Source organism: Cibotium barometz, chromosome 14 (genome assembly GCF_041138505.1).
Source record: "Cibotium barometz isolate CiBa-2024 chromosome 14, ASM4113850v1, whole genome shotgun sequence".
Classification (NCBI taxonomy): Eukaryota; Viridiplantae; Streptophyta; class Polypodiopsida; order Cyatheales; family Cibotiaceae; genus Cibotium; species Cibotium barometz.
The window spans coordinates 15,255,834-15,266,705 of NC_141059.1; the positions used below are offsets into that span (position 1 = coordinate 15,255,834).

The 10,872-nt window shown below is 40.2% G+C and overlaps 1 protein-coding gene across 1 annotated transcript; it reads right to left on the reverse strand.

The window, feature by feature from the left end:
• Nucleotides 1–201: 201 nt before the first annotated feature.
• Nucleotides 202–1,884, reverse strand: LOC147631697 (uncharacterized). The gene is made up of 3 exons (XM_086807949.1): nt 1,211–1,884; nt 767–1,133; nt 202–681 (listed from the first exon to the last, which is right to left on the reverse strand). The coding sequence occupies exons 1-3, from the start codon at nt 1,882–1,884 to the stop codon at nt 202–204; spliced, it is 1,521 nt and encodes a 506-aa protein (XP_086664075.1).
• Nucleotides 1,885–10,872: the final 8,988 nt, after the last annotated feature.

Below are 10,872 nucleotides of genomic sequence, written 5' to 3' on the forward strand. Positions count from 1 at the left end.
TAAAAAACTAAAGGCTGAAGGCCGAAGCATACATAGCAAGCTGCAAATTGTGATCATAATACATCATACATATCAGCAATGGTCATCAAACTTGGGAGTCAGAGGTTCAAAAACTACAAAATAACCGACATGCCGGCTGTCCATAATCCCTAAGGATAAGAAAAACTAAACAAAAAACATGGAACATCAGTGAACCAGTGATCACTGCTGAGCCTCATCTGAAGCACCCGAGGAGTCTGAATCCTCCTGAGAGTCCTCATGGCTCTCGCGTGTGTCCTCACTGCAAGAAGATGAGTCCTCTCCAGTAGCCTCCTCTCTAGCAGCACTAGTACTAGCTGCAGCCGGCCTCCCTCTCCTATGACGACCACCACGTGTGTCGTGAACTGGTGTTGTGGCCTCCTCGTAAATCAAAGTGTAAAGATCTCGGTCCTCTTGTAGAATTGTGGGAATATCCCGCATCTTCTCAATGTCAATCTTGTCGACATTCACTTGCATTGGCTCAGGACCCATAGCTGCCCGCTCAAGAAGCTTCAAGTTACAATTGCAGAAAACAAGACGCTCAAGTTGGGCTGTAGTCAACTTGTTCCTCCTCTTCGTATGGTAGAGCGCCCATGTGCTCCAATTCCTCTCACAAGTTCCAGAGCTGCAATCTTGTGAGAGGACTCGAATGGCAAGACGTCTCTGTTCAAAGAGCAGATTTAGGATTAGTACATTATACAAATAAGGTGTCGCCGTTAAAGCTTAAGCGGAGGGACTTCTTACTCACCAACGTAGGCACACCATGTCCATATTTCTCCCACCATGAGACCGGCTGAAGCTGCGTTTCTCGAAGTTTTGCAGTAGGTCTTGTGAAGTAGCCAGTGTTGTTGCGGAATGCAAGGAGATCATCCTCTAAGCATCGCAACATCTGCAAATTGCCACCACACCATTTCTCCACATAGGTTTGGAAGTCATCGTTTAGCTCCTCACACTCAAGCTGATCCTCGCTACGCCATAGAGGATGCAACACATGAGCCACAGCATGGATTGGTCTATGAAACCAAACCCAACGGTTTTGCCAAATCTGCTTGATCTCCGCGATTATACAAGTTACAAGTAACAAACAAAACCAAAGAAAGACTTTAAAGTTATAACTTAGAAAAAAGCCAAGACAAAAAGGCAATTTGGCAAAGGCTCATGAGCCATGAGTCATGAGCGAAGAAGTACGTACCTCTCTACAGATAGGTAGGCATTGTTGTCTAGTGCCTTCCCGATCCTATCCATGTACTCATAAATGAGGCCTAGTGTACTCCCCTCCATGTCCGTGATGCGCAAGACCGTGTAGATGAGATTTAAGGTCTTCACTAATGCCTCTGCCTCTTCCCACCATGCTTCATTGAGGATCTTGCGTCTAAAATCCACAAACTTTGGGGTCATACTCTTACCCGACTGGATCCATGCATCACAACTAATAGTGCGAATCAGATTTGGCCGCACACGAAGAAGCCGCTCAAGCACTATGAACATGTATGCAAACCTCGTAGTGGATGGCTTGAGAAGCTCCAAGGTACTATTAGCCCTGTACATGCTCAAAACCTTTGGTCTTTGTGTCACAAATTTGACAATGCTCCTCGCGGTGGCAAAGATTTCACTGACCCAAAAAATTCTCCCCAAATCCTCAATCAATAAATCAAGACTATGGGAGGCACAAGGGGTCCACACAATTGTTGGGAATGCATCCTCCAACATACTCCCCATGGAGACACAATTGCTTCCATTATCCGTAATAACCTGCACAACATTTTGTGGGCCAATCTCCTCAATCACCTTCTTGATGTGTGTCCAAATAAAGAGACCTGTAACGGTGAGACCCGCAACCGATGCATCAATGGCCTTGTAAAACATGGTGCCTTTGCAAGAGGAGATAAGCACATTATACACATTCCTCTTGCGTACATCTGACCATCCATCACATAAGATAGTGCAGCCATATTTCTTCCATGTTTCTTTCAAAAACTCAAGCTGGCCTTCTACGTTGAGTTTCTCCTTCTTTAATTCTCGTGTGCGGATTGTCTCAGCCGAGGGACCCTCCCACTCACAGCCAATGCGGCTAACGGCCCGCATGGTCTTCTTCCATTGTATGGTGCGAGCCACATTGAAAGAGATAGCACACCGTATAAACAAGCGCGTGACCTCCCTTGTTGCTGGACATATCCCTCCTTCCCAAATGCCACTTTCAAACCTAGTAAATCTTCCCGAAGGCCCCTCACTTTGGCATGTGGTAATAGTGTGCATAACAGAATTGGAGGACATTCATGGCAACTAAATAACCTGGTTTTTTTCATGCTGTCCTCCCCTTGGGCAAGGTACAAGTTTGCTTCATGCCCCTCATCACTAGGAATCTCTGGACAAACTACGTAAGGTACCATTGCAAGATTTACCTCGTGCGGCATAAGCTCATTGTCTACCTCAAGTTGACATTGTGTAGCATTTGCATCAAGTACTTGACTCTCCACCTCATCCCCAACATCTTCTTTAGCTTGACTTTTCACCACACGACTGACAAGGTCCATGCCATTGGGTAGAGGCATAGGTATACTTTTCGTTTGTGTCCACCTTCTTTTGCTTTTATTCGTAAAATTGTTACAACAAACAAAAGACAAAACATTAAACCAAATGTACAACATCAATTTCTAAATCAACTATGCCATGTAGTCTTATATACCAAGTCAAGAAAAACAAAAGAAACCTCTTCTTAAGCAATCTTGGGGGTATACCAACATGGCATGACAATCCACCAATGGACATGGCAAGCTTTCCATTTCATCATCTTGTTGGCCACAAAAAAGAAAACCCTCATTATAGGCCAAGGCCCCTTCTTCATAGGCAAAATTAAACAAAAGGCTACAGCCCTTATGCTCAAATAGCAGCAATTTATTATTAGCCCCAAGCTCTACATGGCCAAGCTCTTTTAGCCACAAAAATTTAAAAAAACGCTAGCCACAAAAATTAAAAAATGCCACATGGGCGGCCTAGGCCGCGCGCTGCTGCAGCTTGCCCACAAGGCTTTTTTTTTAAAATTTTTGTGGCTAAAAGAGTTTGGCTATGGAGCATTAGGGCTTCTCCATAGCAATGATGGTCAAATGCCTCATAAGCCCCTTTGCTCCATGCCCTTAAGCTCTCTTTTTTTTTTAAATGCCCTAGCGAGCGTGGAACCATTCTCTTAAGCCCCTTTGGTCCATGCCATCACCCATTGCAACTTTGCATCTAGGCTCATAAGCCATTTTCTTCATGCCCTTATGGCATTCAAAAAATTAAAAAAAATGCCTTGTGGGCAGCCCGCGCCGGTGCAACCTGCCCAACAGGGCATTTATTTATTTATTGAAAACCCTAAGAAACACAAGACGAACCAAAGAAACACAAGCGACTTTCTAAATTTCACCATAGAAATTTAAAAACACAACACAAACCATGTAGTATGAGAGGGAGAAGGAAGAAATTATAAAAATGCAGCACAGACATTGAACATGAGAGGGTTTTCAAAAAGTAAAAATATACCCACTGGGCTTTTTTTTGTTTTTTTGGAAAACCCTAATGCAAAAGAAACATAAGCTACAAAAGCTAGAGAAGCTTAGCTTCCTTCTCCATCTCATATTCCATGGCTACTATCTCCAAGGTGAGAAAATAAATAAATAAAATGCCCTGTGGGCACGGCCTGCTCATAGGGGTTTTTTTTAAGTTATTGGCTTGGAAAATGTAGCTATGGATAGCTTGAAGGCCATTCCCTTCCTTAATACAAAGAGAAAAGGAGGAAGAATTGCACACAAACCTAGAAACTAGCATTTTGGTGCCACCATCAATGCTTGCAAGAGAAGATCTCCACAAGTTGTAGGTGAAGAAGAAAATGAGGAATGAAGAAAAATCTCGAGCCAAGAAGAAAGAAGATATGTGTGTAGAACCCTAGTTAAAAAGTAAAGAGACAATAAGTTAAAATCAAATTGATACCCGAGTTAAAAAGGAAAAACCCAAAAATTTTAGAAGTTTAATTTTTTGGTTGTTATTTTTTTGAAATTCGTACTTGTTACTTGAGATGCATAAATTTTTTGAACGTTTCTTATTGTTCAGTTATGTGCAAATCTAGTGTTATCATAGAGAATATTAAGGAATGTAATTTAATGCAAATCTAGTGTTATGATAGAGAATATTAAGGAATGTAAGTACATTTAATGCTATTTATACAGCTTGATAACTAAAAGGGTATGGTTTTCGAAGTCGCTTTAACATTTGCTTTAAGAAAATATAATTTTGACATAGATTTAAATATGTTACCATTTATAAAAAATACTATAATTCTATTGATAATATTTTTAAAAAGTGTAATAATATTTATATACCATGAAACTCTTATACATAACTTATATTTACATATAAAACCAACTGATTTTAGTTTTACTCTAGGGAATTGAATTTTGTTAGTTGTTATAGAATATCTATTGCATTATTATCATTATAATGACAAGTTTATTAACATTGAATTTTAGTAATATAAATATTAAATTAAGGACTCGCCTATCAACCAGCCGATTAATGGTTGTCTTTCCTTCCTCAAAAATGTGTTTTTGATTGCTACAAGGTCTTCTTCTCCTTTTCTCCATTCTTGTTTGGCTTGTTTGCATAAATCCAATTTCGCACCATATTTCCATCTACGGCCCAGGGCCGAGACAAAAACTAGTGCTTATGTCAAGTGACAGACTACTTTGTATTGGTTTAGAAGAGCTGAAAACTCATTTTGGTTCAGAAGGAATGCATATTTCTTTGCGACCTTTGATGCTGGGTGGTGAAGATGTGAAGCTTGAGCCAGTGTTGCTTTCAAATTGAGAAGGGGGGTTCAATTTTGATGCCATGCAGCACCAGTTTTACAAAGTGGTTGCAGTGACTCCTAAGGTAAACAACAAGGAGCCTGATAATCTAGATAAGGTGAACAATTACACAGATAATGTAAATAGTGTTTTGCAATTAATAAGAACATTGTCTCTGAATGGTAGTTTACATGTAGCTTTGCATAGTGTTAAAGAAGTTAATGTTATGTGCACATCATGTGCATATACTAGGAGGCTGACCCACCCAACGCATGTGAGCATGGGAGCATGGAAACATGCTCTATTGGGACTAGGGTTAGGTTAGGGTCAAGCAGCCAAGGGTTACACATGGAAATGAAAGGTCAAGAGTCACTTGAGTGATCTCCTATATAATAGGGGCCTGGGGCACTCTCAAGGGATGTTCTCTTGTGTAGAGCATTGTATCTACTCTCTTGCCATTTCATGCTAGAGCTATGTGCTGTTGGAAAGAAGTCATATCTATTGGTGGTATGGGACACCAAGATTAGGTATGTGGTGCTTCATTGTATTTATGTGTGCACCCTTGGGCTCGGGGGTGGTCAGGTGGCTGAGTATATGCCTGGTTTATGCATGTTTATGCATAGTGAGTAGCTAGAGAGATCTTTAGGGTTTTAATAGTGGTATCAGAGCCACTTGAGTGCTCTCCTATATAATAGATGGGGCACTCTCAAGGGATGTTCTCTTGTGTAGAGCATTGTATCTACTCTCTTGCCATTTCATCCATATGAGGAAGGACATAATAGAAAACTGCAGCAAAGCATCAAAGACATGGTTTCATTTAGGGCAAAACTTCAATCCATTTACTACAGTCAAATAGATGGAGACAAATGTAACTAAGGATGTGATATTCAACATACTTGTTGATGAGAAGGGTGGAGTCTCTACTGGTATTAGGGAGGAGGAGTATGTTGAGTTTTTGGATAGTGTGACTCCACTTTCAAACAAAAAAAGGATTGAGCGGTGTTTGGAAGAAGCAAGCAAGGGGAAGTATGGCCATGGTTATCGCTTGGAGGCTGTCTTTCATTTGAAAACAAAATACAGGTTTCCATTCATTCATAGTGTCCTATTTTCTGGTCAGATGGGCCTTCAACATAAACCCCATGTGTTCAAAATGTCAACTATGGGCCCCAGAAGTGGACTTGACTTGGTTAACAAGATGCGACCAGGTGGAAATTTAGAGAGCATGTGGATTCATTTTAACCATGCGCATAGAGTGCAAGTTGTCCAACCATGTCAGCCTTTGTGTATGATCCATTTGTGAGGGAGCTTCTTACCATTACCACGTGAATTTAGGGTCGAGGATAGGAATGCCCAAGTAAGATTCTAGACAATGGGTTTGGAAACCCATAGTTCAAAGGTTTCATGGCAAATGAAGCCAATGCCAATCGGATTGCAGTCTGCACTATGAAGGGGCGAAGAAGAAAATGCTAGAGAAGGAGAGGTCATGCGTATTCCATTGGGAGAAGAGCATGGTCCGACGTACAATGAATTGTATTAGGTCGGTTGTCCAGGAGGAGCATAAAGTATTGTGTCACAAATGGAGAAGTGCTCCGTCAAAGACTACATCAAAATAATGCAAGCATGAGATTCGCAATTTCTCACATGTAGGTCATGCAAAAAAAGATGAGGTGCCTTCATTGGAAACATGACTAGCTTGGTGGGAGGTTGGAGAGTTTCATTGGGGTGCCTGGATTGTAACACAAGATGACTCGTGTAAGATGACTCTTGTGTATTTGTGCCAACAACAAATTTGTCTGAGAACAAGCATGCAAGTATGTGTGCTAGTGTGGGTTGTAAGTCAAGAATCTCCCTCTTTGATGTAACAGCTGCAGACGTGTCAATGGCAACTACAAAGTGTCAAGTACAATGCATACTTGAAAGGCACTTGAATTGCTTTGGGATTCCACCTAGACATAATGCAAGATGTGGAAGATATATTAACAAGGGGGCTAAAGAAGTAGGAGCACTAGCACCTTGTTTTTGAGGGCGTCGACAATACCCTCGTGGAACGGTTGGAGGATTTCTTTGATTTTGTAATAGTACACCAAAGCATTCTTGGATTGTTGATGAGAATCAAGTTATTGGGATGCCGGGACCTGTTCCAGGAGTTTGGCCGGTGGAGGAGGGTACATCTCTTCAACCCCAGGAGATAGAAATGCTCACTTTGAATGGGTTTGTGTTGCAGGGTGTTACTCCTCGTGCGTCTCCTTTGCAAGGTACCACCAATAATACGAGGAAGGTTCCTTCATCCTTTCAATCCAAATTCAGGGATGGAAAGATTATCAAGTGGAGGAACAAATTTACCAAGGACTTTCATGACAATATTCAAAAAGGGAGAGCAATGGATGCGCAGGTCATTAGAGAAGCACCTGCAGTTTGTAATGAGTCTCGTGTGTTTTATGTTAGCATAGAAGGGTCGAGGGGCTTGGGATTGAACTATTCAGTGACAACTGTTGAGTTCCCTAGGTGCTCATGCAAAGGATTCTAGAAAGGAGAGAGCAAAAAGCTGACATATGTACCATGCAAGCATATTTACTTTCTTTGCATCCAGGTACTTGGCTTGGAGCCTGCAGCACATGAGTTCATGCACCAAGATAGGCTCACTAAGGTGGAGTTGTATCAAGTACTAGGTGGGAGACGCCATAACATTGCTCCTTGATATTGTTTGATATTGTCATCTCCTGATCCATCTTGGTATTTATGTGCCACATTTTGGGGCTCTACTAATATTCATCGTTGCCATTGCACCTATATTATTTAGGTGGGCTATGCCTTCCTATCCACATTATGTTTTTTTGTAATCCATGAGAGTTGATGCATTTTTGGAAAGTTGCCACTTGCGATGCTATTAAGGAAGTTTGAAATTTGTCGTATGCTTTGTTGTGTTCTCTTTTGTTGTCATATGTTTCAATCTCGATACACAAGTCTTGGTGTTGGTTCGGACTCCAAATTGCTCACTATGATGGTGTAATTTGTGTTGCACATTACTATGGTGTTCTCATTACTGGCCTTAGCCTTCTTGTGTGCCTGTTCCTTGAAATGTGTCGCTCGACTTTTTCCTCGCTCGAAAAGTTTCGCTTTAAGAACGGGAGGACCCTGAAGAACTGTTCAAATATCACATCTCTAACTATCATCATGTGGAATGCATGTTTGCCTTGCTCTTTGTGGAGTATGTAATATTTGCCTTTCGATCCAATTTAGACCTCTTCTGATCTAGCATGTGTACAAAGCTTGGTCAGACCCCAAACATCCATTTGTATCAATTCTAATGGATTCCCATGAACCTTTCCATGCTTTAAAAAAGTGGCAGCCTACTTGCTTTTCGAATTGGCATGCCTAACAAATGATGATGGATCGACCAATAACCTTGAACTTAGCCAAACCACTCATAATACATTTTTATTGCATTTCTTTTAGCCTTTAGAACTTGACATGCTCGATATGCTTATGCCATATCTCTATGTTTGCAATTTGACCATTCTTGCATGAATACATGGCTATCTCTAGTATTGAGGCATCAAGCTTAAAGATTCTCTCATCGTTTTGTAATCAGCCTGTCGTTGTCAAGCCATTCCTCAACAAAGCATCCTTTGTGCATTAAACCTACCTTGTAAGTATTGGTAATGATTTGTCCAAGACTTGATGATCTAGCAATTATGGATTTTTTACACCAAGGTACTTAGATGTCCTTTAAGAATAATGTAGGCGATACGTCCCAAGATGTCAATAACATCGTTAACAATTAAGGGAAAGGAGGTTTACAAAACTCTTAAGAAGGCAAGGCAAACACCTCTAGAATAGAGTAACAAAGTGGCATTATTAAGGGTGCATCAACATAAAATTCATTGACTATGGATGCCAATAACTCCTATTCTTTGAAGGAGGTGGCTTAAAGAGCAAGAAAAAGACAAAATCACAAAGTTTGGTTTTCAAGTCACACTTGGAGTATGAAAGTGGATTAACTCGAGGTAGTGATGATTGGGTTAACTGCAAAAATAAAGGGAAGATCCAAGTGACACAACTCAATATTGAAGGGCCAAAAGTATCAGCCTAATGGATAAAGGGGTGAGAAGAAAAGGAGAGTCAAAATGTTAGATTCCCAAGTCATTGGTAAAGCTTAAAAGACAAGTGGTAATCAAGTAAGGTTAGGAAATATCTACTTGTCATTGTGAACCCTCCAACTTGCCATGCATCAAAGTGTTGTAGAATCTACTACTAGTCCTACTTTACATTCCCTTGATTTGTTTGTACCTTTTGATCCTTGATTGCAATCGGATTGCAACTCAATGAGTTTCCTCTCTTAAATCGATTAAATAGACCAATTTACTTGATTTTAACATAGAATTAGGGGTTACACTATCTTATCACATGTACGGAGTATCTTATGATCTTAAGTGTGCATAATTGAGTGTGGAAGGTTGATTAAATGGATTATATAGACCAATTTACTGATTTCAACATAGAATTAGCAATTACACTAGTCTTAACACATGCATGGAGTATCTTAAGAGTGTATAATCGAGGGTGGAATCTTTTGTGCTTGATATCCTTATTAGAATTTTAGTGTTGTGAGTGAGTTTCTAGCTCTTTGTGCATGAAAAAGAGCTTCCTTATTCATTTGATATTGGCCTTGTTGAGGTTATTTCTTTTCGTTAAGATTGCGCTTTTAAAAATTGTTTTTCCATGCATATTCTTTAACCTAGATCCCAATCTATCTTGAAAACTTACATCCTTCTCTGTCCTTACACCTTTGGGTCCCTGAGATGGTCTTACCCAGCTGCCTTTGGGATTCCCTTCTTTTTACCTTCCTTAAACATTATGGAAAGTGTTCCAACATTCATTTGCTCTAATTTTTTAATTCACATGGAAAAATGCCTTGTTTGGCACTAAGAAGCTGAATCCTCCACCCATGGATGTGCTACATCATTTTGAACACAAGAAAATACAAGTAAACAAAATGAAAAGAGAATCAGGTCTCATGCTACTGTTGGTGAAAAAGAGCTCTGAAATGACAATAAACAAAAGAAAAGCTATGAGATTGATGGTTATGCACATAAGCAAAAAAAGAAAAAGAAATGCACAAAGTGGAGATTTTTCCAATAATATGAAAGTGGATCACCAAGGGGGAATAAATGTAACATGATGTCCAAGTCCTCAAAGGACTAATAACGTAGTTACATGAATTCTAAGCACCAAAATAATGCATGAAAGTGCCCTAATCAAGACTCTAGTCCAAATAAAATAGTCAAACATTAAAGGGAGCAAGGGACTCATGGATAATCACTAAGAAAATGCTCAATAGGCATAGGTGTCCCAAGTGGATTGGACAAAGTAACATGTCTTCACATACAAATACACATATGGTGCCTTTCATGAGAAGCAATAAATCAACATGTCTTTAGATACACATGGTGCCCTCCATGAGAAGAACACCTCACAGATAAAGAAGCTCATTTCATAATTGTTCAAAGCTAACAATAAGCACATGCATGTTAAGGATCTATAATGGTCCAAGATGTGCACCTAGGAGCCACGTGGGCAAGGTTTGCGAAGGATGGATTTCTTGCACAAGCTTGAATATGTTGGATTTTTGGCATAGGCTTTTTGTAAATACTAGCAAACCAACGGAAGCCCTTTAGCTCGTGGAGCTTGCCTCCAAAAAAGTGCCCGGCAACAATGCCAAAAAAATTATTAACCTAGCCTAGCAGTCTCTTTCTTAAGGGAAAGCTCTACAACACTAAGGGTGTCACATTGATTTCCTCGTATTCACATGATATGGTAATACATTTACTCTACGTAGGTTGATGTGAATGATTAATCATGCTATGGTCCTCTATCTATCATTTAAAGCACTTGAACATTTTTTCTTGGGCTTTACCTATAACAATGTGCGTGTGAGACATCTATAGAGCCCATGGTCCTCTATCTATCCTTTAAAGCACTTGAACATTTTTTCTTGGGCTTTACCTAACAATGTGCGTGTAAGAAATCTATA

What these genes read in the sequence shown, in the direction of transcription:
- LOC147631697 (XM_086807949.1), bottom strand. Translation starts at nt 1,884, where the DNA reads ATGTTTTACAAGGCCATTGATGCATCGGTTGCGGGTCTCACCGTTACA. An exon ending in GCCTACCTATCTGTAGAGAG is followed by an intron (nt 1,134 to 1,210) that starts GTACGTACTTCT and finishes CTTTTTTCTAAG; the next exon opens with TTATAACTTTAAAGTCTTTC. An exon ending in GACATGGTGTGCCTACGTTG is followed by an intron (nt 682 to 766) that starts GTGAGTAAGAAG and finishes CTCTTTGAACAG; the next exon opens with AGACGTCTTGCCATTCGAGT.